This window comes from Pseudoliparis swirei, chromosome 24 (assembly GCF_029220125.1).
Source record: "Pseudoliparis swirei isolate HS2019 ecotype Mariana Trench chromosome 24, NWPU_hadal_v1, whole genome shotgun sequence".
Lineage (NCBI taxonomy): Eukaryota > Metazoa > Chordata > Actinopteri > Perciformes > Liparidae > Pseudoliparis > Pseudoliparis swirei.
In genome coordinates, this window is record NC_079411.1 from 10,482,165 (window position 1) to 10,508,727 (window position 26,563).

General features: G+C 41.5%; 1 protein-coding gene across 1 annotated transcript; it reads left to right on the forward strand.

Annotated features, from left to right (window-relative positions):
* The first annotated feature begins 262 nt into the window (after positions 1–262).
* On the forward strand, positions 263–22,678 carry cxxc4 (CXXC finger 4). Its single transcript, XM_056409806.1, has 2 exons — positions 263–1,087; positions 22,257–22,678. Exons 1-2 carry the CDS (start codon positions 263–265, stop codon positions 22,299–22,301), a joined length of 870 nt encoding a protein of 289 aa, XP_056265781.1. The 3' UTR covers positions 22,302–22,678.
* Positions 22,679–26,563: the final 3,885 nt, after the last annotated feature.

Below are 26,563 nucleotides of genomic sequence, written 5' to 3' on the forward strand. Positions count from 1 at the left end.
CGTAGGGCGTAAACAATGTGCCAGAAGATTCTTCAAATGTTCAGCTTTAATTTTTCGGGAAAAGTTGAAGCAGAGAAATGAAATTTGATTACAATGAAAACATTTGCCTTTTTTGTGTGTAACTATTGTTGTTTGTTTTTCGCTTTTAGCACTGGAAAAGATACACCAGGATGGTAACACACTGTTCGTAACCAGCTCCAGTTCGTCAAAGGCCGCTGCTCACTGACTTCTCCTGAACATTGACAACAACCATTTTTCCGCCATGGCGAACATAAACAATGTGCTTTGCATTGAAAACGGACTGAATGCAGATGTGTCTCTCTTACAAAAGGATATTCTTCAGGACGGTGGATTAAGCCAGCTTTTGGATTATAACGCAGAAATGGAAAGGTACAGGTCTTTTGCAAACTTTTATAAAGCCAATGGGGCATTTCCACAGACTGCAAAAATTGCCCGCATCACAACGCCAATTTTTCCCAGTGCTAGAATTGGCATGTCTCCCTGGAACTGCGATAACGCCATGCTCTGGGGAAGGAAATCAGCGGCAATAAACCCTAATAGGACCAGCATGCATAGAAATGACTCCCAGAGGCCGGGGAAGCCTGGCGTGCTGCCAGAGACGCTGCAAATGGCAAATAATAATTTCCTCTCTACCTTATCCCCCGAACACTGCAGACCTTTAGCAGGAGAATGCATGAACAAGCTGAAATGCGGCTCTGCTGAAGCAGAGATAATGAATCTCCAAGAACGCGTTGGAACTTTTTCCGCTATCCCGGCTTTAGGGGGCATCTCATTACCTCCCGGGGTCATCGTCATGACAGCCCTTCACTCCCCCGCAGCCTCAGCAGCCGTTACAGACAGTGCGTTTCAAATTGCCAATCTGGCAGACTGCCCACAGAATAATTCCTCGGTATCCAGTGGAAACCCAGCGAAGAAGAAAAGGAAAAGGTGTGGGGTCTGTGCGCCCTGCAGGCGGCTAATCAACTGTGGTGTCTGCAGCAGTTGTCGGAACCGCAAAACGGGCCACCAGATCTGCAAATTTAGGAAATGCGATGAGCTGAAGAAGAAGCCAGGCTCGTCGCTGGAGGTGAGAACCGGGGCTCTGCTTCCCCTTCTTTTGTTATTATCCCCTTGCACTCCAAAGCATTAACCTTTTCATCCAGTCACGTTCTAAGCCCTTGAAAATTGTTTCCATGCCCACCCATGCCTGAACATCCCCCCGGCTTCTCAAATCTGCCTCCCCGCCTAGCCTAATTGGCAGTAATTAGGGGTGTTTGTGTGGAGCGCAAGCTGAGCTTGGCTCAGACACCCCTAATTGCTGCCAGTCAGGCTGGGCTGGAACGCATCCGAACAACCCCGAGCTTGGCTCAGCTCCAAGCAGGGCTGGGAAATGGTTTTCAGCAGAGAGCCATCCCTCTCTACACCCGGTCATTTTAACCAATTATGGAAACCGTCTCTGGATGGGAAGAATCAATATCCCACAAAGCCTCAGCCTCCGACCACCAAGAGATGGTGAGAGTAATGGCAGGGCTGCTGATGGCGTTTCTCAAAACATACCCAAGTTTTGTGTGGGGAGGGGAGTGAGACACCCAGAGCAATTCTCTCCCACTGATCCTGTATGAATTGATTGTGCATATACAGCAGGGTTGAGAGGAAATCATTTAATATTATATTTCAGTCATTATGGCCAATTATGGATCAATATTGGATATGATACATATCAAGAAGGGTGTAGAGACTGAAAAACACATCAAGCCCGGGTTTAATTGACAAGTGGCAAGAGGCTTCATTAGGACACAATCGGAGGGCATTTTTGTTTTTAAAGGTTCGTTTGAATAGATGTATTTATAGTCGCTGACATTTCGTTGTCAAAGACAAGAGGCAGAATGTGAATGTTAAATTTCGAATGTGGTTCTCTTTACCCTGAGAGTCTGAACTTGCTCATTGACTTAACATGTGCTTGTATGGATGAGTCAGCAACAAATGTAACCTGAGGGCCTGATGATTTGCTCATTAATTAAGTGATTACATAGAGAGTAAAAAGAGGTTAATCATAAAATATTACCTAATCTACTCCTGGGAGACACACCATGTATGGATTCCTTTGTTCATTATGAATTTGTGCCATCAGATTGTCTGATTCTTGTTTCAATCATGATATATTTTCTCCAGGTTTCAGTTCATTTAGGTGTGTTTTTTTTGTATGTTTTATAATGTTAATATTACCTGTGCTTTGCTGCTTTTTAGTGATCAGGAAACAATGGAAGGAGTAAAAGTAGATTGAGATTGTACCTGAATGCAAATGTTCTTGACCCAGTAGTGCTGTGACATAACACATTATGTATTCATATGATTCTCATCATCTATGTCTCATGTACCCAACAATCTAGTGCTAAATGGAGGATTTCGTTCAGTTCAATCCCAGTTTGACAGCATGGAATCCACAGCTAATATCCCCGATTAAAGTCTTAATAACTTTGAGTGCCAAGAATCAAAAGCTTTTTACACTTTTCAACCAAAAAAGAAATTGAGGGAGTAAATTAAGTCTAATTGTTAGATTGTTACCTCCATAATCCCAAAAAGTGGGCTGGCATATAAACCTAGAGCTATATTTAAAATTTTAGTTAAGATCCCCAATGTTTTCAAAAGTTTCCATCAAGATAAATTTAAGTAAAAACATAAGACAGATCCATGCAATAGAATCTAGAACAAATTATTTTAGAGTCTAACTGAAACAATGTGACGTCTGAAAACGTGACTATATTTGAATTACTTTAAGAACATTTGGACTTTTATAATTCACGTTAAAGACCAATGAAATTACTTGTTTGGCAGTGTATAAATAAGAAATATCTCGATTATTTCCAATTGGTGCAGCCTCAAAACCATTGCGTCATACAACATTTTGTAATTTAGTTCCAATTGCGTGTTGGAACAAGAGGATACAAAGTTTATGTGAGCCTTTTTAACCAGTGTGGAAAAACTGACTCTTCTTATTGGCAATAGTACAGGGAAACCAGCATATAGGGGGTTAAATAAAGCGATCACTGATGGGTTACAGGTTGGACGTGTAAAGCATAGAAGTGGAAATCGGAAGCTCGTTTAATGTTGACTCCATATATCGTGTACTACCAGGTGTCCCCAAACAGGTGTTGAGGAAGCTGGCCTCACATTCATAATGCATGGGTAGACTCAGTTTTGAAAACATCCATTTAAAAAGACGGTTAGAATTATCAAGGGTGTGAAAACCCCTCAAACAAATCCTAACTTGCTGTTAAAAGCTCCTCCACTGAGTTCAGTAATTCATATTTTGGACTTCTCCAGCAGTAATTGTTATTTTTGACTCTGCATCTGTAATTACAGGCACACCTTCTGCTGCAGAAATGGGTTTGAGTTTAAAGGCTTCTTAAAGGTGTGAAGTTGCGCTCTTGCTTCAACAAAGTTTTATACGTACATTAACAGGGAGGGATTATTTTTCACTTTGGTGGTGGTGCTAATGGTCGCTCACAGCTGAGCGGCATTTGAGGTGTGAGGAGAAAGGTGCTTAGTTTATAATTTACAGCCCATGTGGGCCAATTCACATGCGAACGGCAACGTGTATGCACGCAAGCACACACACACACACACATACACACACACACACATACACACACACGTGCGCACACACACACACCAAACAGGAGCCAAGTGTACCTTTTGCCTTGGAAGAGACGATAAGCTACTGGCAGCCAGTTAGATCTGTCTGTCAGTGTTTTCCACATGGGAATCACCCTGAACTAATTATATCTTAAGCAGCGGTGGAAAATGCAAATCAGAATTTTACTCACACCCCTGAAATCGGAGAGCCAATTTAATCTAATACCCCCTTTAATTTAGCGCACTAATGCAAGGCCCTAGAGAATTGCCCTATGTCACTGCTGTGCTGTTCTTCAGCAGATTTCTCTCTCCCTCTCTCTCTCTCTCTTGCTCTCTCTCTCTCTCTTGCTCTCTCTCTCTCTCTCTCTCCAGGATGGATTAGTCTGGCAGAGGAATCTCATCTAACCTAACATTTCCCGAGCAGTTACCTTTGCGTAGCTTGAGCTGCTATGGCTCAAAGGTCCTTCATTAACTTTCAAATGCAATAATGCTCATATGTGGGTAAGCTGAGTCTTCACCTCTGTTTACCTCACCTGTTTACCTCAACTTTACTGATTTCTGCAGAGAAACTTGTGAAAAAAAGGCTGTAGCCTTAACCACATTTTTGTAAATGCAAAAGTTATGATTGCCGTCTTGCGTTGCTCAAAAGATTGTGGCTTGAGGATTCACATGGTGAGGGCATCCACATGAGTTGTTTCTCTTTTGGCCTGAGGCCTCTTAAAATGAAACAGTCTCGTTCTGACCCCTCATCATAGTCATGGCCTCAATGGACCAAATTGATTATCCTACTTGGATTGTTTCATTTGAAGGATAAGGGTGTTGTGCCGGAAGAGTTTTAAGTATGCATGATATACATCACACGTGTACAATATTCACTCTTACGTTATATTAGTCTCTTACCCATAAATCTGAAGTAATAATATACAATGGTAATAATTTACCAGTAACATTATCACAGTGACTGTGATGTTGTTATAAATAGAGACAAGTAGAGCTCTAGTGTAAATGTTAATGTTCTGACATAAAACAACACATGAAATAGTCATAATGACTTCATTGCTAATTTAGGCTTCATATATTTATAAAAGGGCTTTTACAAGTTGAGTTCAGTACAATATTTGTCAAGTCATCTCAGTTTGTGTTTAATGTGTTATGCAGTCAGACATTTCATTTAATAAATATGACAAAAACAAAAGTCTGACTGGTTTTTCAAACACATTCAACTGGACTTTGAAAACATTGTGTGGATTTGAGTTGTACACTGAATGCATAATTCCTGTTTGTTTCATGGTTTTGCTTGTGAATGACTCAATAATGCAGACTTTCCATCAGAAGTATGCTGACAGTTAGATGTCTCAAACCACATCCACCTGAACTATAAAGCTTGATATAATCATAAATCACAAGATTCCAAGAGCTTGCTGGAACCCTGACTTTAACAACACCTCTGCTTTTGACGTTCAAATGACTAAAAGACAAGGCAAAACCTTTAAAACAACAACATTCAAAGAGGCTTCAGTTTGATTAGTTTCATAACACGGTGTAGAAAAGGCAAGAAAAAATGGAAAAACTAAAATCTAATTGAACAGATTCCTCCTTTTAATAAACAAATGTCAAAGGCCAGCGTCAAGTCTTGTGCGAGAAAACTACAACCTTGTGTCGGGGATGTTCGTTCTCTCCCTCTGCTCTTTGTGCAGCGTTGATATGACGACATGAAATGGGTGAGATGAAAAGGTGGCACGGCTGCCTAGAAACCTTTGCTATTGTGATAAAAGATAAGGCCCAAAATGGTAGGAAGCAGGACCTTGAGGAAAATAGCTTGGATTCAGCCGCTTAATGAGAGCATGTGCGCCAAATAAGCAATGGCAGCCAGGTCTAATTTATTTTAGGTGTGCTCAGAATAGATAAGGACAAATCTGTGGCCTTCACCCCCTCCCCCAACCTTCGCCTCCCTGGAGATAACACTGAGTGCTGCCAGACAATCTCTGTGGGAAAAGGAGGGGGGGGGGGTAAAGAAATAATAATAAAATAAAAAAAATGGAGAAGGAAAAGCCCGAGGGACCGACAGCCTTAAGATCTGCAGATCTCTAACTTACTGGATTTATTCAAGCTTTAAAACTGCAGATTAATTTGGCCGCAGAGGTCTGGGCGAGTGTGAAGAAAAAAAGAAAGAAAAATGAGGCTGTGCGCCGTTGCGCATCTCAACCTAAAGGGCAACCTTAAGCTCCTGTCAAGACAATAGGATTTTGCCATCTGAACCACGATGCAGACCGCTTAATTATACACATCTTCCCTGCAAGCTACCCTCAGCTGCTTACGAGCATGGGCCCCTTATTCATTGTCATGCCCTTTTTCCCCTAGATTGGTCGTGCCGTGTGGATTTTCTGTCAGCTTCCATTTGCAGCGAGTAGCTGTCCTCCTTAGGCCGTTGTTGCGCTTGGAGAAGCACTGTTAAAGAATTCATCGTTTTTTGCCACTGCCACCAATTAAGGCCAAACCGTAATCGGAGGCGTCTGGACGATGGCCTTACATTATGTGGTCTGTCGCCTCCTCTGCCCCCGTTTGATTTACCATCCCTGGTTCAGTGCTGAAAGAAAACTCATTGCCATTGTCTTTATTATAGCGCAAGGAGACATACACACACACACACACACAGAGAGAGAGAGAGAGAGAGGGGGGGGGGGGGGGCGGTGGAATAGACATGAGGGTAGAAAGCAGCTTAGCGGAGGATGGACAGCGTGAACTAGCAGGTGCGGGAGGACGTTAATGTGTGGTACTTCAAATTTTAAACAGATGAGAATCAATTATTGATGGTGACTGGCTGAGAAGTTAAAAGGTATAGAATAGAATATACACTTTTATTAATCCCCAAGGGGAAATTAGTTCTCTGCATTTAACCCATCCTTAGTTATTAAGGAGCAGTGGGCTGCGGTGAAGCGCCCGGGAAGCAACTGGGGGTTCAGTGCCTTGCTCAAGGACACTTCGACTTGCAACTAATGGGGAGAGCGGGGATCGAACCCACAACCCTGCGGTTGCAGGACGGCCCTCTTACCCCACTGAGCTAAAGCCGCCCCAAAATTATCTCGGCATTCGTGAAAGCCGATATGAAAAAGTGTAAGAGAAAAGTCTGCAGCGAATGCATCTTGGGGTTTCAATGAGCGCAGAGCATTGCAACCAGGTTGTTTTTGTTCTCCATACAAATGATGTGCTCTTTATTTATTTTAATGTCTGCACATATTGTGTGTTTTGTCTCTAATGCAACAATTTGTACAAAGCCCTTTTCCATTAAAAGCTAAATTGCCCTAATTGAGTAAAGTGCAACAAAGCCAGTTGCAAAATGAGTGATTGAACTGAAAACATTAAGAGCCAAAACAGAAAAGTTGTTCTTCAAAATGGTATTCACCATTTGCAATCAGCCCATACCAGATTCCTCCAACAGGCATGTTGCCCCTTCGTTTAAAGCGGGATAATACGCCCTACTGGGCATTAGCTATATTATTACATTATCTTTGAACACAGGACACTACAGAATAAACTATACAGAAAACATAATGCATTATCCTGATGATGCCTCATTTCCATCCCTGGCCAGGATGATGCTGTTCAATACAGACAATTTAACTGTTACAAATCCCTTTTGAATTGTATTCTGACTTTGGTAAATCACTTTCATTTGTGGACTAAAAGTAACATATTGGCTACCTGCTAAGACAACAATAGTATCACATAATAGTAAAAAAGAAAAAGAAAAAAGAGCTCCAGTGGTCAATCACAGTACTGCATGAAAAAAGAAAAGAAAAAAACGTTTGTATCAGTATTTCTTAAATATAAATGACTTTTCTCAAAAACAGACAGAATAGATTTAGGTTATATGCTTCTATGCATGTGTGTGACGTCATAGTAATATAAAATCTGTGTAATGTAGTTTTTAGAGGGAAAAAACCGCATATACAGGACTGTCTCAGAAAATTAGAATATTGTGATAAAGTTCTTTATTTTCTGTAATGCAATTAAAAAAACAAAAATGTCATGCATTCTGGATTCATTACAAATCAACTGAAATATTGCAAGCCTTTTATTCTTTTAATATTGCTGATTATGGCTTACAGCTTAAGAAAACTCAAATATCCTATTTCTAAATATTAGAATATCATGAAAAAGTATACTAGTAGGGTATTAAACAAATCACTTGAATCGTCTAATTAACTCGAAACACCTGGAAACACATTTTCAAATGTTTGATTTTGTTTTGCTGTTATAAATCTTTTTTTTACTTGGTCTGAGGAAATATTCAAATTTTATGAGATAGGATTTTAGAGTTTTCTTAAGCTGTAAGCCATAATCAGCAATATTAAAAGAATAAAAGGCTTGCAATATTTCAGTTGATTTGTAATGAATCCAGAATGCATGACATTTTTGTTTTTTTAATTGCATTACAGAAAATAAATATTATTCTAATTTTCTGAGACAGTCCTGTATGCATGTGTATTTATTATGCATGCACAGTGCAGAAGCAAAACCAGGAAGCCAAAAACACCATCTTTCATTCATGCTTCAAAATAATAACCTCCACATTCACTTCTGGTTTAACCTTTCAAACCAGACCTTTGGTCGTGGGTAAATACGATGCGTATAGTTTTCGGACAAGAAATTTTTCAAAATGTTATGTACCACACAGCGATGCCAAGAAGTGTTGTCAACGCATGGCGTCCTGATGAACTGGAGATTCAACAGGACAGGACGGCGTGAGCAAAGTCATGTAGTTTCATCCGTTTGGTTCCGGCTGTGAATTTAATCAACTTATGAGAAGTTAATGCATTAACCCCCAGTGTGCGATCATGTATGTATGCATGCAATTAAGAAGGCTGGAATTGATTTATCAGAGGGCATCAATTCCCCTTACGTAATTCTATGGTGTTCTTGCTTCGTGCTGTGGCTCTGGTCGACACGATGCTTCTTGTTGCCCGAGATGATGACACTACCCCGGCCCTGATGTGAGGGATTCACTGACAACAGACCAGCGAATCTAAGGGCCACATCCCATCCCATCTCAAGCACGTCCTACGTTTTTGGATTGAAACTGGTTTGAAATAGTTAATCCATTACACTAGAACATCTGGTCTTATCAGTGCATTTGATACACTCTAGTTAACAGTCTTTGACGTGGGTGTCATGAAAAGAATCATGTGCATTCGGTCTTTTCTTGCACTGCAGTTCCCAATTATTTGCCAAAATTAATTAAAGGTATATTCACGTGTAGACTAAATATTGAATAAAGGGGTTTTGTTGTGTGGCTAAAACATTTAGGTGTTAGATATTAAAAAATTAATTGAAAATATCGGGCTGCGTTTTCAAACATTGTGGATATAAGTGTCATAAAACATGGATGATTGCGGTTTACTTGTTGTCTTGTGACATTGTCTGACATTCTGGTGATGTGGCTCCTGTCCCTTCTTTGTTTGCTTTTGGATCACAAAATGTGCCTTTAAAGAGGTTTTTTTTCTTTTGCAGCAACTTTTAAATCTGATATACTGTATTCCTCTGTATGCTGCTTACATATAGGTGGGTCTATAGTTGACTGGTTCAAGCATAGACAAAAATAATCAAGGTCCTTTCCCGGTTTAATTCGTAAAGTGACTTGATGCAGGTTACACTATTGAGCGGCAAAAGAAAAAGAAAACTCCAATCTTTGTTAACCTCATTGTAGTTGCCAAGAAGATGCAATGCAATATACAGGGCTGCAGAATTGCAGGTCTGCAGATGCACTAATGAGTTTATAGCTATAGGTTAAAAGGCAGTAAGTAACAGATGGCTTTGTGCCATTCATCCAAGAAAACTGGCGTGAAAGTGAATTTGTGAGTGACAACTGGTGATGGGAGAAATCGGTCAATGTGGTTTAAGCGTCTCAGTTTCTGCAAGTCAAATCCGCGCATGCTGCCACCTCCTCTATTGTGGCTCTGCTCTCACATCATGAATATTTCATGGCAAGCATCTGACACCATGCCCAGAAAGATATTTCAAGGTTTTATTTTTTTTCCTTTTTGATAGAAACCCTGGGGTTAGAGAGTGTCACAGAGGCGTGAAGTCAGCCTGTGGCCCCCAGGCGAAGGATAGGATTTATGATGCACCAGTTGATGACATCAGGTGGATATTCTCATTCCTGAGCGGAAAGCCCCTTTGTCCTCCACCGCTGATAAACCATCGAGCTGTTCGCTGTTTGTTGTCACTCCTCTAAAGATCTGTCTGTTGCGTTGTGTTGAGTAGAGAAATGATTTCAATCTGCTCAAAGTGCAAGCTGTGTTTTGACAAACTGGGACCGGTTTCCTCGTCTGATCAGCGTGGAGCCGAAATGTCGAAGCAGGGGGGAGTCTGCTCGGATTAGCTCCGTCTTAAATGCTGCTTTAGCATATTACATTGCCCACTGGCTCCTCTTGAGACGATATCTCGCCTGTTTTTGTCTTTTGTTTCACCTTCCAGTTTAACTAAACTGTGTAATTCCTTGTTTTTACTTTGCTGCAAGTAATCTATTAGTTTTACAGCCCTAACTAAATGACTTTAATCCTTGGTTGTTTTTCTTCTTCGAGAGAGAGAGGTTTTTATTTTTTCCACACGCCTAAAGAGCTGACTTTGCAGTGTTATTGTACAAGTATTTCAGCTAAATTAAATAAAACCAAATCAAGACTTACTTCCTACACAGCCTTGGATTTTTCAATAAAGTATAAATGCATTAGCACAGCAGTTTTCACCTTCTTGGCATATGAAATCAGGCTTCTCCAAAGACAAACGTCTCACCGAGCCTCATACCCATGAAGGGGGTCATGGGTACCTGTCGGTCACGCCTACTAAATCTCAACTACGCGTTGCGTAAACCTGCACATTAAGCAAGTTGATTGATTGATTCAACTCTTGTGAGGAGGCAGGTTCAAAACGGAGCTGAACATGGACGTATATAATAATACAAATGAAATGAACGGCCAAACCAATGAATAATAATGCTGTCTTTGAAACAAAACAATGTCTCATTGGGATATATTTTCAACCAGAGGGATGCTTTTTGCTTCATTTGAATGGTCCTGAAGCAGTAACATATTTCCAGTGATACAAGTGGGGAAAACAATTACAGAAAAAATAAATATAAAAACATATAATTATGGAGCAGTATTATGTTTTCACTGCTTTCCACTCCTGTCGCGAACCTCAGATTCTTTTTTGAGACTTATAGACTTTGTTCCTTAACCTTTACTTATTCTGTGAAGTTTCTCTTGCTTGCCGGAAACAGCCCCTCAATTACACACATGCACACCTGGAAGCTGCCCAGTACAACCACAGTGTGACCTGCTGGCCACTGAGCAGCTCCACTGGAGCAGTTGGGGTTAAGGGCGTAGCTCAAGGGCACACCACTGGCGCTAATGAGGCATGCGCCTCTTCTCTAACTTTCCCCTCCCACATTTATCTGTATCCTCGAGCAAGTGCTCAGTTTTGTAAACGTTACGGCCACCACTGCCCACTCTGTACTGCGAATTTAATCAACAGTTTTATCAGGGTGAACAAATGCTCCCGCTGTGAGACGACCAACCCGTAACTGACATTTGTGTTACTCGCTGATTTTGATGCACCGATTGATTTGAAGCAAGTCTCCATTATGAGAGTGCAATTAAAGATTAAACTTCAGCTGTTTGTATTTTCAAATCCTAACCTAAATATTATGTTGATTTACAGTAAATATGCAGAGCTCTGTATATAGACCTTTTGAGTTTAGGGGCTCCCACACAGATGCTGAAAAATCTGCTCAAAACAAGAAGGCCTGCTCCTACTTTGCATTTCAATTTAACATTTCAGAGAACTGGCAGCATGTTGCCTCGCGCTTAGCCCTCGCTTCGTTACACCCACATGGCTTCTCGTCGTGCTTGCTGACGTCTTACGCTGTTCAAAGGGCTGCAACTTGGTTGAGAAATTGGGGATTTCCATACCAGATCCCTCAGGTATCGACTCACTCAAATGCGTGTCCTGCTCATCTCACCCCTCATTCCACTCCCTGCTCCCATCCTGCAACAGCAGCCCTTCTACTCGCTTTCATTGCTCTGATTTCCCATCTCGGAGTTCAATTGACCTCGCTGCTACATTTCTTTGTTTCTCCCCACTGAAATCTCAGCAGCACCTGAAAGCTTCTCTGATTTCTCCCATATAGGTCTTTTTTCCCAGAGGAGAATTAGCTTTGTTGAAGGCCTGTGAAAAAAAAAAAGACTTTACTTTGACAAGGGTACTTAGGTGAAGCTAATTGAAATGGAGGTCTGCACTGTTGTAGGTGATCCCGACGGCTACAGACGGCAGCCTCTGACCCAAGGGTGCTGTCTCGGTATCTTCCTACAGGGGTCGGCTCAGCTTCCGCCTGTGTGGGCAGGGATTTTTCCATGCATGCTAAATGGAAGAGGCACAGCGTCTGCGCATTATTTCTGCAGCAGAAAGTCTCTCCCTTTTTAGCCCAGATATCCATCACATTGTATGGATGCATTGTGTGAGCTTGCATTCTGTGTTATAGGGTGAGGCTGTGTTATTATTTAGGTACTGAACAATGTGAACATATTAAAAGGAAAAAAAATCATCTTAAAGGCATTGTCTCTATTGCTCCTCATTTTGATGACAAATTCTGATTAATGGAGACAAAAACCTCCTGAGTATGAACATTAATTTTTTGCTTGTAAATATTTAACCTGTTTAAATACTTCCAAATACATTTTGAAGGGAACAATTGGGATATACTTGATCTGCAGGTCAGAATGGATGGTCGGGTGCACAAATCAAATTATTTTGGGAACTGCATCCCCTGTGTTTCAGATTTATGCCACGGATAGGGAAGGGTTGAGATTTTTGCTATATATTGAAAGTCAGCATCCCCCTTCTCGGGTTTTGGTGTTGATTGACCGGAGCAGATATTTTAAGGGGAAACACATGAAATATGTTGACAGCAGATTTTGAAAATACTTAAAGTATAAACATTTAATGTGTGGCATGAGTGCTATAATTTAGACATTTATATATTGATAAAAAGAAAAAATACTTTTTATCAGAGTTGCTAAAACTGTCACTATATCCCAGCAATAGATGAGACCGATAATTTGTGAAAACATCCTGTTCCTCTGCCTCTTCTTAGTGCGCCTCATGACGATCGCACGATTCCACGCCCAAAGGAGAACAACCAATCGCAGCAGAGGAGTCTCTAAAGCAGCTGTTGGATGAGTGCTCATGAATTTGCATCAAATTTAATCAAACTGATCAAATAGGAATCAAGAAAAAGAAAAAAGAAAAAAAATGATTATTATAAGACACTGGTAGCGCGTTGCCTATTTTGCATCAGTTAGTGGGCGGAGCTTGGCTTTGAATGCTTTCAAAATGGTGGACGGGTCACAAACTTCCTCTTTTTACAGATGGACAGCTCAATTAAATATGTTGCTGAAAACAACAAGAAACGAGAAATAGGCATTAGTTACATAATCTGGACTCCTACTTGATTGGCAGTGATTGACAACTGCGTTAGAGACTCCTCTATTCTCAATTTGTTAATTTCCTTTTGGGTCCATGGAATCTTGCAAATGCCATTGGGAGCACTAAGAGGTGGACAATTCTTTCCACAGATTATCTGTCTAATGTACTAGTCAGGATATAGCGACAAGCAACCTACTGAACTTTAAAGTAAAATGTTAACAAATATTTAATATCCACCATTAAAACCTAATTATGGCTTCTTGTGGTGATCTTATATGTTGATCCTACCCATGGCTACTGATACAAAGTCAAAGATGATGTCATTAACCTAAATGCTGGACATATAATGATAAACTTAACAGGCATCTAGGCATTGTGGTTTAGATGCATACTTTATAGCTGAGTATCCCCTGTTCGATTGCAGCAGCTGACCTTGTTCGGGACAGGAAAAGCTGGATAATAGCCCAAGATTTTAAAGCTAAATTATTATTGATCTGACGTAAATCTGGAGTAACAATACTGTCAATGGTTTGAAGTGTTTCATGCATTTTGCACATTAGGCCACACCCCCATCAGTGATGCCACTGGTTTAGCAGGTGTGTTGCAGTCAGCAGCTGATAGCAAACATCTGCTGTGACACCCCGATGTGGGCGTGTCCAGAGGGGAGCAGGAAATCACAGTTCAGCAACGTAATTCAGGGTGGATTTAGCCTTTTCAAACATTTGACTGTATCAACGCTGATTTCCTCATAAAGTGACAAATTCCAGTTACTCTGAGCTTCTTCTATTTCACTGTCCACTCAATGCCTCCCTCACCATTTGATTAAAAAGAGTATATTTTCTGAAGCCACAGAGCTTTGGCCCGTCTCCCTGCAAACCCACTCCTATGGAGGGCTAGTAAAATATACGTCCTACAGGAATACCGCATTGTAATTACATTCCGACATTAGCATACGGAGGCTTGGAGTCACACTACACTCAGCCTCCAGCAGCACTTTGCCATATGGTCCGTCTGCGCTTCTCATGCGATATTTGGCAAGACTCTTGGAGAAGGTCAAATATCAAGTCAGAGGACTGTGCCAGAATTACATCTATGCTAATTGCTCTCTCTCTCTCTCTCTCTTTCTCTCTCTCTGCTCCCTCATCCATCTCATGCCTCTCTCTCCTCCTCTCCCACTGAAGTACGTAATCTGCTTTAGGATGTTTCTGAGATGGAGATGGATTTGGATTTCCTTCGCTGCCCCTCAGCCTAATCTCCCCCCTGTGACCGCCTCTCCCTGGCACAGCTCTTAAACACACCATCATATAACCCCCCTCTATCCCCACTTCAACCATGCCTAGTCAGCGAAAAACAAAAAAATTCCTCATTACTCACAAACATCCGCAATACACTTAGCTTGATTTGCTTGCATGGACACCTGGAGCCAGGCTGGGCCTTATATTAAAAGATTGTAGCTGGTATTTGAGTATTGGAATGCTATCGCGACCCTGATGTTCTTGAGTCCTTTGTCTGTGTGCAAAGTGTCTCCAGCGATTATCTGAATATATATGCTATTTAGAGGAAAATAGGTTGAAAGAAATAGCTTTGGGTATTCAACTCAATTTGGTAATATCTCAGACTTAAAGTCTTCCATGGATAATTTAATACGCCAATGATCTGTGCAGAATAAGATCATAAAAAAAGCTGTTAAATGGCTGCAAGGGTTGGCAATATACAGAAAATGTAGCATCAACCTTGTTTTTCACAGGCCACAGTTGATTCGTAAAGGAGTAAAATGCTGTTGTTAACATTTCAAATGATCAAAGATAAATATTTCATACAATTATTTTTGTATTTAAATCATAAGCATCATCATTATTCTCACTTGTAGATTTCCTTTCATTCATTTTGAATTGATATTTCTCTGGTTTATAATGATATAATATTCTGCAAGTTGTACTTTGAAAGTTCTAATCTTAGGGAACCGTGAAATATTGAACTACTCTGGGATAGTCTTTAAAGGGGACATATTATAAAATTTCTACTTTTTTAGTGCTTCTATACGTTAATTTGGGTATCTGGCATGTCTCCCAACACAAAAACGCTGGAGAAAAAAAAACTCACGCGGCTTGTTGTGGTTCCTCTATATCAGAAACGATATGCTTGAGTGCGTCAAATGCGATCACCACCAACGTCTACATAGATTTTGAAGCACGCCCATGTAGGGAGTCTGGCTACATGGCCTTGGACCGCCCCCCACCACAACTTTGCAGGTAAAGTTTATTTAAAAGTTGTGTTCATATTACAGACATGAGTCATCAAATAAGTCATAAGTCATCAAATACAACGATTTAATAAGTAAACAAGGTTTAAACGCTAATTAATGGAAGTAAAAACTTTACCCCCGCCCCTGCTTGGTCACTTACTGTTGTCAGATAACTTTAGTTTACAGATGGAACTTTACTCATGTAGCATTTATATCTTTATGGCGTTCCCATTACTTGCATTTACACAAACACTTTCACAAACAGTAACTTACATAAACACACTGTATTTGCGACATACTCATACATGCACAAACTATTCACGTACTCTAATCTCTAGCTCCACCACTATGCTCTCAAACCCGCTAACAAGACTGTGAGACCTTAGCCAATGTACAAACAAACAAAAATGTAGAAGTGACATTCAGAAACGTCCTGTTGAGCCCTAACTTCTCGAACTTGTTCGGGAGCTTCTTCTTGTTCAGGGTCTGACTCTGGTTCAAAACGATATGGTTGCACAACGCTATCTTCATCTGCAGGCAGCAGCTAGGCGAGCGCATCTCGTGGAGGAGGGGGGAGGGGGGAGCTGGCTCATTAGCATTTAAAGGAACAGGCACTCAACACAGTGGGGAGGTGTTTTTGACAAGGTAAAAAGGGTGCTGTTTGAAATGATTCTTGTGGTATTTTGACCAAAATATGTTACAAACATTTCATTAAGACCCCAAGGAACCATATCAACTTGTGGAAAAATGGGCATAATATGGGTCCATTAATTAAAAACACCATTAGCTGTGAACATTTTGTAAGATCAGAAGAAAGATCAGTTAAGAAATAGTATTTGTTTTTGGTGCATGGATGCAAGTCAGTGTTGTTGACCAAAACTTGCCTCAAGTCATATTTTAGTCCCAATATATTTAAAAGGAAAACAGCCAAGTTAGAGTCAATCTGTGAAAACGTTAACGGACCTATAATGTTTTAACGATTGATTTTGTGAGAAGGGGTTTTACCCATCGTGATGTACAACACGTGTAACTTGCTTTGCAATACCACTGTAGAACTGCCCCTTTAAACATTTACAAATTACCTGGCTAATAACAATCACTCACTTGCATTAATTGGAGTATCAATGGAGCAAAACCTATTATTTTGGGTTGTACACAAATAAGCCATGAAGCAATAACATAATTTAATCAGAGCAAATGCTCATTCTATTAGTCAGTTTACTTATTATGACCAGAGTGAATGTTACTGATGATTCTGTATATGAATATAAGACTCAAGGTGCACGCCTTTGTGCAGCGTGTTTGTGTGTTGTGATGCAGGACTGGAGGACGAGATGAGTGGTCTGTCCGTGATAGCGGCCTTGGAGAGGTACTTTTTATAAACGGCATTGGGTGGCTAGAATATTGGCTACGAGCTTCAAGATGAGATTTCCACCCCCACCCACCAACGCCTGTAACGGTGCAGGTGATGGATTGCTATACCTTCCAGGTTTGAGCTTGGCAACGCCCCAATATTCCTGCAGAATAAAGTGACAGGCAATATATAACACATCAGTTAAGGCTGACTGCACCGCTGCAACTCCCCCCCCCCCCCCCCCTTTTACCTGGAGATCGGCCCTGAATGTTTGACTGGGTCCCAGAGTCCTCCTTCCTTGGCTCTAATGAAAATGCTCTGTCCTTAGCCCTCTATCCGGTCTCTTCCTAGTTGTGTCTGCCCCGCCACCAGTTTGCCTAAAATAATAATCAAAAGCAATTCCCTGCATTTTGCCATTTTGAATTGAAACAATCACAGATTTAACTTTTCCTACTCTAGTTCTGAGGGGTTCAGATTGCGTTAGTGCTTGCAAGGTGCACGGTTTTGGTGACAAAAAAAAGGAAACAAATTGGCTGACCTGGGTTAGCACACAGATTTCCCTTGCAGTGGGGATGCTGTGTGAAAAATGTCATTATGTTTTGTAAAAAGTAAACATCCAGGCAGCTAGGGTAGTGTCAACTGCAGTTTGTATGTCAAGGGGGAAGGGGGGACGACATTGTTTTATTTATTTATACAAATTTAGTTTACAGCCTGTCAGTGCTGCATCCAAAGATTTGCGGTCATGAAAAGTGGCCTGGTTAATAAATAATGGATATTGTCAAGGTAATGTATGGGCCATGTGCTATAATGAGCATTCTGAAACACATCAGCACACTCTCTCACAGGCTGCTCTTCAGTCTGCCCACTGCCACCATCTCTCGCGAAGATTCCTCCCTTCCTTCTCCCTCTGTCATATCTGTCTGTGCCCTGCTTCATTCTGTTCCACGATTTTTCCGCTGCACTACACATTTTTTTCACGATACTTTCTCATCTCGAAAACATTCATTTATGTTTTATCTCAGAGGAGCTTCGTAAGAATTCTTAGACAGAAAAAGAGAAGGGGTTTGAAGGAGAGTTTGTAGTAAAAAAATCCAAAATTCCACCCGCAATTATGGTGAATTAAAAGTTTTATGATGTTATGCATGCTCGTGTGTGTCCATACTCTGAGTGTGTGTTGGTGGGGGTGAGGGTAGGGGGGGTAGGAGGGGTAGGGGGGCCTCTGTGACCAGGCTAGCTGCAAGCATAGAGCTGAGGGTTAGTGCCAGACATGTCTCAAGAGAAACGGGGGCACATTTGCAATCACCCCGAGTTCAAAAGGGTAATTTATTCACAGTCCGTGGTTAAAGTAGGGCTGCTCAGAATGCCAGTGATATTCTGCTGGGAAGCAGAGTAGTGGAGACACATTATTTTCATTTTCTCTCCCCCTTCTTTTTTTCCTTCTTTTTTCCCCCCATCTCCCTCTCCTGCTTTTTCCCCTCGTCGTTCTCTTCATCGCCTGTCGTTGTTTCTGCGAGCCCTGCTGTGTGGCGTCTTTTAACACACGCCGGCGAGCATATTTCACTTTTACACTCATCCGCATTGACGTTCCGGTGCTGATTGAATTTTGAGGCGCTGCGGCGTCTGCCTTATCATCGTCATCGTCTTGAGTGGTTTATCTCTGGCCACAGCTCAGTGTGACGCCAAGGCTGCAGGGGAAACAGGGGCCAGGGCCGGGGGTTTGGGGACTGTTCGTGTGTTTTAATTATTTGTGTGGAAAGGAGAGGCAAGATTGGCCTTAACCTCCGTGTTTACGGTTGCGGTTGGTGGTTTATGTTGCATGTGCATTCATGAGCCTCATGCGGAGGTTAAAGCAGCATTTACAGAAGCTGCTTCCGTCCGGTCGGTTTAATTCTTATTCAACGTTCATTTCTAGCCAGCGTTGCCTTTCTCCTGCCTCGTCTCAATCAGCAGACGACGTAGCTTCAGCATTAACTGCACCTGCCAGGTCCAGTTCGGATCACGGGGTGTCGTGGCTGCCCACAGACCTCACACTGCCTCTCTGGAATCAGCAGAGAATTATTCCACAACGTCAGTTTCACTGTGTCGTTATCACCGAAAGCCACCGGCTGACACTCTGAATACACTGTGTTGGTGTGGCGGGGTTAATTTGAGGTCTGGAGATATTTCCTCCTCCTCCTCCTCCTCCTCCTCCTCCTCCTCCAGTTGGTTCAATACTCGGTCGTGTGCATTCATTGCCAGAGCGGGAAATTGTCTTTCCCTCGATGTGTCGTTGCAGCCCGGTTGTTATGTACGCTCTGCTGCAGAGGCAGCGGTGTTGACGTGAGGCTGAGCTCCTGCCACAGCGTCTTGATTTGAGGTGAAACCTTGGTGTCGCTCCCGTGTCCCTGGTGTAACACCATCCACCCGTACCGTCTCCCCACTTTTTCCTCCTCTTTTTTTCCCCTTCTCCCTTTATCCCTTTTATCCCGTCTTTTCCTTCCTCCCCGTTGTTTCTGTATTCTTGTCTCTTTTTCCTCTCCCTGGCGGCTGACGGAGTGATTTTGAAGGTGGATGCCGGTGGGGGAGCAGCAGACAACGTAGAGCTGTGCTAATTGAGCCTTCTTTGTGCCTGGTCACTGCAGTGTGCTGAGGCGAGGAGGCCCGGGAGTGAATCCAAGCAGCACTCAGGAGCCCCACTGGATCGATAACGCGGGAACTTAACAAAACAGAGACATGCCGAGTGCCAAGATCAGGGTCATTATTGTCTCTGGCGAGCCGCACTTCCACCAGGGACTGATCAATGTGAGAATATGGATCAAGATAAACACCTCCCGTTTCTCTCCCCTTTGCCTCAGCTCTTAAAGCATCACATTTGAGACCGGAAGAGATGAGCTTAAGGCTGAAAGTGCCCCATATCCACTGAGGATGTGCTCACCATATCCAGACCATTTCAATTGTGCATGCCTGTTGCACTCTCTTCCTGTGCAGTCCAAGACTGGGAGCATGTTGATTGCCTCTAAACATGTTGACGGTGCTAACGGCCCCAACAGTACAAACGTTGGCAACAGTGCCGACAGAGCTAACAGTGTTAACCTGGAGTGCAGATCGGCAGCCGTGAACTATCCACTGGGGCTCACACACACTCACATGCACTATTATCACACACAATTGTATGTACTGTGTTGGTTGAGATTCCCATGCTTGGCATTTAAGTAAACGTAAAAAAATATACTGAACGGAACATTAGTCTCATTTTCTTCCAGATGTTGCGTATCAGAGAATCATATATGCAGTGGTCAGTTTATTAGGTACAACTAGTTCAAGTTAATGCGGTCAAATCCATCAGTTATGCAATCCTATCTTCATAGAGTTTTTGATGTGTTCAGTTTGAGTTTAAATTGTTTCGGGGAGGTGTTGATTCAAAAGCCATTTTGGAGTCTGCAGTTTGGGATGCTGTTGAATTGTATTAAATTTTACTGTCAGGTGTTTTTAGTATTTTGTTCCACTCCATTTAAACCCAATGAGGCAAGGCAAAATAACAGGGCACTTGGAGGGAAATAACGGTTAAAGAGACATATTCACTCTTAATCTATAGTACACGTATGGTAACCACATAGGATAACAATAAATGCATGGCATTTATCAACACAACTTCTTTTCCTCAATGTTTTCTGGGGGTTCCGGCGATTAGAAAACTCACAACGTAACCATCGTCAAATCTGGCACCTTTGTTTCATGCCACTCACCCATCCTTTCGTTTTTTCTCCCTATCAAACATCTTAAAAGGCAGACATTTTATGGAAATATATTCAGAAAAGTCTAACTAATTCCCAAAAAGAGAAATCACAATTAATAGCTCTACGATGACATAACAAGGGGGCAGGCATCAGCTCATTGCAATTAAGCAAAAAAGAAAACATCAAATCTGCGAGAGCGCCTTGACCCTTCAAAGCATGATGGCGTTTCATTTCATTTGGGGCTTTAAATTGGTGATGATGGTATCCTGCTGTTCTGGGTCCCTCCATTATTCACTTGGAAGGATAATAGCAACTGCTTAATGTGGTGTGAAAAATGGTAAATTGGTTGCTACAGTGCACTCATAGTGCACCTGTCTATATGTAGAACCTCATGGATGGAGTTTCGGTTCTCTCTTTTCAGAAATTAGGAAGTCGGTCCTAAAATCATATCGGCATCATCTGTTGTTTCATCCCTAATGGCTGCACAATTATTAACCTCACAGCTGATGTGTCTGGGGACTCATGATTTGTTCTTGAGGTGCTGACTTTTGACCACTTTGTAATTGTTCCTCTCTTGTTTAAATCGGTGATCAGAAACAGCTGAAGTGCCATTTATGATTATGTTAATTCGACAACTGACTACATTTTCTAAACGATCCAATTCAAATGTAAAAAAGTGTCACAGCTAGAATGCATTCATTGTATAGCATGTGCCATACATTTACTAAGGCTAAGATTTGGATGTAAGACCACACACCACAAAAAGCATTGAGGCTGTCATCAGCAAATCTGTGGTATTTTTGTTCTTCGTGAAAAGCAGCGAATCAATCATCAAAATTGTGGCTCATTCATTTTCTGGCAATCAACTGATTGATTAATCGACTAGTTGTTATAGCTCTACTGTAATGCAATATAGGACAGCTCTCCTCCCCCACCTTAAACTGTATAATTCTTTTTTGATTCTTTGAATCATTCATTCAAGCAACTTTACTTTGTAAAAACAGTGACATTATATATGTGGATCATATATGAATTCACAGAAAGTTGATCTAGGTTAATATTACATTTTGCCCATAGACAGTAAATAATGTTTACATCTGGTCATCAACTGTATTAGCCTGAGAGGAGGAGTCTGGTGCTAAAGCTCTCATCAGAATGCCTTTAAAGAGCCACAGATGAAACTTTGTATTAAAATGTCAAATTGCCCTCCACTCAGACTAAAGTGATTTTTGTTGTGATTATGCACTATTTCCTCCCTGTCAACAGCGTGAAAAAAAAGAAGTGCTAATTGGTCATGGGGATTGGTGGGGGACAGTATTTTATGTCTTTGACTTCCAAATGAGTTTGGGAAATGAGAGACTGTCACTCTGCCATAGAGGTTTTTGGCGGAGGAGGGGCGGCTGCTGGCACGGGCTCAAATTGAAATGATGCACTGTTCCCCCTCACTGCGGCTAGAGCTCGCGGTAATTAAATGCCTCATTGTTGCTTCTTGGGAATTTGTATTGAATATTTTATCCAGCGTAATGATTATTTGGGTGTGGGTGGGATGTGGATGTAATCACCTTGGCTGGCACTTTGATGAAATACTTGGTTTGGTTGTTGGGCTTTATAGCCGCTTCAAGTGTCCTCCTGGGTTTTTACTTTACTTAATGTCCATACCATTTCAAGTTGGTGTTATCCTGATTATGATTATAATACTATTGATTATTGGCTTCCAAAGTTGTCTGTAATTGCTGAATGTGTGTATGTTTTTTATTTTCTTACAGGCATGACATTGAAATCTGGAAATTAAATTGTGTCCTTCACATTTTGTCTCCCACAGAGGACGCCGGTCAACACCGGGGAAGCTTTTCGGTGGTTCTTTTAGAGTGGCGAGCCATGGCTGCCCCATCCAGCTGCAGTAGGGCATGTGGGACTCTTGACTCTCTGCCAGGAGCACTTGATGGGTTCACAGAACCCAACGCGCCCAAAACATTTGGGGAGGACGAGAAAAGAAAAGTGGACAGACACAAAGATAAATGAAAACATAATGGTGTTGTTTTAACTCTGTAATTTCCTTTTCTGTGTAATTATTGTACCTTTTGACAGTATCATAATGTATATTTTTGGTGTCTATGAATGTGTTTTCAGTGTTGTGGCTGTAGGTTTACAGCCAATCCTATGTAAAGGACTCAAACAGACAATCATACAATCATTCTGATTCCGTCAAACCGAAGAGGCCACATGGATTGATGATATAACAAACACAACACACTTTGCTCTGGAGCAATAATCTATTCTGTTGATTATTCCCCAACCTTTCATTTCTTTTGACTTGAATTATTTTATTAAACCGAGTCATCTTCTACTTGTGTCTATTATTTCATCAGATAACCATATTTTAAATGTCACGATAATGTTAAGATCGTCCCCAGCACTTTGATGTGTCTGGTTGAGAATGACGACGGAAACGACCGCAGTGGTGCTTCTGTGATGGACTTGTTGTCATGTTTCTTTCTTTGAGTGGACTCGCTGCAGAACAGGGCACATTGTCTTGTGTGATGAGTTGCACATCTTTTAAATATAATTGGCCGTCATTTGATTGTGACAGCACCTCACATTTAGGAGTCAGACTGCTGTCTGGAGGTCATATTCTCAAAGTACATTTTTAACTAAACTACGTGGGCTTTCAAACTTTCTTTTCTTTTTCTTTCACTAAAGGTTGTAACTGTCTAAAAGGTAGCGAGTAATGCCAGTAAAAGAACTGTCTGTTATGTTGAAAACATTACAATTTAGAATTAATCACAGTACACTATACATATTTGACATATCAGATGTTGTTCTGGAGCTAAAGGATGTAGTCTGGACGTTTCTCCTGCAGAGTAATGTTAACACATTCCAAAAACAAAATTATTCAATAAGTTACTCATTGTCTTAAACCCTATTGTTGCATGTGTAAATGTGTTTTGGTTATAAAGATTACTAAGAATTTGTATATTGTTGTTGTGATGCTTTTATGTGTTCAAATAAAAAAAAAATGACTTCTGTAAAAGACATCTCGACAGTAAATGTTTGAAGTGGCGAAATCGCCAATGACGGGAAAAACAAACCGCCAATGTAAATAAAAGGAAAAATCAGTGATCAATTATGATCCCTTGAAAAAAAAGCTGATTTTTGACTCCTGCTGCAAAGCATCAACAGAAATAACAACCAGGAGGAGACGGGAGGAATGTAACAGCATTGGTTACCTCCCCAGTCACGTATCCCTTGAATACTAAAATATTGCACAGAGTGGTTCCCAGAGGCAGCAGACTTTAAAGGACTAGTGAAATCCCATGTGGTTTGTCATGCTGGAATGCTCTTGGGGGAGGGGGGAGGGGATGATGGGGGGGGGGGGGGGGCCGAAGCGAGACAGGCTCCTGAGATAGCTTGAGCAACTGAGCGATTGCCGGGTCTCTGGGTTTCACGGGAGGGGAGTGGGAGTAGTTATGGTAAGATGGGGAGGGAAGCAGTTGGAGGGAAAGAGAGGACAGAGGCACATTTGAGCAGAAGCTGAGGTGGGGAGGGGCGTCGATGCAGAGGAGAGCGCGCAGAGAAGGAAGAAATCATCCGGGGCCGACTTCTCCCTTGACTGAGCATGCCTGCCATCACCCAAATTGAGCCGCTGACTGGTGAGGGCCGGCCAGGAAGATGACTTGAAGTGCTCTGTGTTGACGGCAATGTGGCGTCTGAGGCGCCCAATCTCCCTCGCTGGTCATCAGAGGTTGATAACGTGCATCAGGGGTATGCTAGCTGGCTCGCTCCCTGGCCGGTAAGATTAAATAACATCAGAGGCAGCCAGCCCCCACCCCCCACCCCCCGTGCTCTGGAGCTGGGATTTAAAGTCCTCAGGCCCCGGTGGTAATGTTAAGTTTCCAGCTTCAGACAGGCGGAGATAGAGGCTGAGGACGTAGCAGGAATACATTAGTGAATTAGCGGGGTGGTGGGAATAAACTGAGCGTCCTCTGTGCTTGTGGGTCTACAGGTTCAAGCCAGTGGGTTTTGGATGATGAATAAAACGCAAATTGACAAAAATTACATCGAGACGACCCTGTTCCTCCCCCATTCTCTACCAAAATCAATATTACCCTCCGTGTTGATGTCAAGCTCTCATCAACAATGGTGGAAATAACTACTATTGGTGCATTTCATATGTTGTGGAAGTCCAGGATATGTTGTAAAAACTAAACGCCGTCCTGTAACATCATCCAGAGGAGCTCTGAGACTTTCACCAAGCTGTATTCACTGTATATAGCAAGTTATACATCTGATTTACTTTAGCGGTATTATTATCATTGCAATAAATGGCTAAAATGGATGCTGAAATAACTCCATAATGATTACATAATTGCTTTCTGAATGGAGTTTAAACCAATCGGTGCTCTGCTATGCTAACTTGTAGCTGCACCATCAACACTCAAAATAACGTAATCAGAACTACAGCAGCAACGTTATAGTTTGTTCAAACATACATAAGTTATATCTCGTTTCTGTACAAATACAAGGTAATACTGTCGAGCTCGGGGTTACCCACAGACGGCTACAATATTTTTCTCTCCATTTCTGAATCAAAATCAGGACATCAGTGACAACAAGATAACAATGTCAACGCTGATATGCTTTTGAGTCATGCAAATTTCATCCTTGAGTTAGAAATTTCCTCGAAATGAATGAATTCACGTCCTTGCATTGACTTTGTATTGGTCGCACATACAGGACGAACATGTTCCATTTATATTCATTGACTTAAATGATCAAACCTGATCCATTACAACCGGGTCACTTATTGTTGTGTCTCTGTTATTTCTATGTGTCATAAAGACGTTGGGCCTCAATCACTAATATGTGGGTTGACATGTTCTTACTGTGCGCACAAAATAAGACATATAAAACATGTCATATTAGCATCAGTCATTCATGACATGGACACAGCGGCATCATTTTGTTCCGATCATGAAATCAAAATCATTCTAACTTAACAAGTGAACGCCCGCTCGCAATCAGCACACTGCCACGCCCGCATTTCCCTTTATAAGGAAATACGATTGCCCAGATGTTTATGGGATATAGGCTATATCCCATAAACATCTTTAGAGGATAAAGCGGTGAAGGTGTTGTGATTGAGATAAGACGAGCCCCTAATAAAATAAAAACTTCTGATGAAATTGAGACAATAGTGTGTTAGGTGGTGGCTGTGACTCAGGTAAACATTTTTTTTATTTTAAAGATTTGATATTAAAGTTGAAAAACAAACAACAGAAAAATAAGGAAACAGGTGAAGGAGGAGGACAAGGTCCACCTGACCTGTCAGCCCGAGATGAGAGCCGCAATTTTGGACAAACATCTGTAAGTTGGATACGTCCAAGAATCCAGCAAGGACTTTCACCCAAAGGTAATATATTTCAAAATTGTATAAGGGCTGTCTCAGATTGTTCAAAGCTTCATTCATAACCTTGACATTTTGATTTTAAATCAACATCTGAATGCTGCGCAGCGTCTTTTTTTTTGCATGTCTATTCATTCTGTTAATTGTATGCAGTGTCAGATAAAGATCAGGCCACACTAATATTATTAGTATTATACGATATGAAGTATTGGGTCAGATACAAAAAGATATTAGATGGTGTACCCACTCAATAGCGACTTAATATGAAAAATTAAGGAGACATTTGTTCTTAGCGATGCTTTTCTTTTGGTCAAATGTTCAAAGTATGTTTTCCTGGTCAATATATTCAAATCAACCACCTACAGCTAGACAACTGATGTTATATTCCTTGAAACCGACACAATTTGAGGTCAAGACAGTTTCCTTAACTTTAGACAGTTAGTTAGACGATCGCCTTGGAGCAACTTTTGCCCGGACCATGCTTTATATTCTCCAGAAATAAAAGCAAAGTACAGAGTTAGTTCCCACTAGTGGGTGTCTCCAGGATCACATTCTGCCAAAATGACTCACAAGGGAAGAACAATACCTACAATAGAAAGCATAGCCATCACATACATTGTAATAAATAATATTGTAATAGTTTTCAATAAATGCTGAAATAAGACTTAGACTAGCTGTCAACTCAATATGAACCCCACTATATTCTGTCACACACACACAGACGC

Coding starts and splice junctions, on each gene's coding strand:
- cxxc4 (XM_056409806.1), top strand. CDS start 263: ATGGCGAACATAAACAATGTGCTTTGCATTGAAAACGGACTGAATGCA. Junction 1,088..22,256: donor AGCCAGGCTCGTCGCTGGAG/GTGAGAACCGGG, acceptor TGTCTCCCACAG/AGGACGCCGGTCAACACCGG.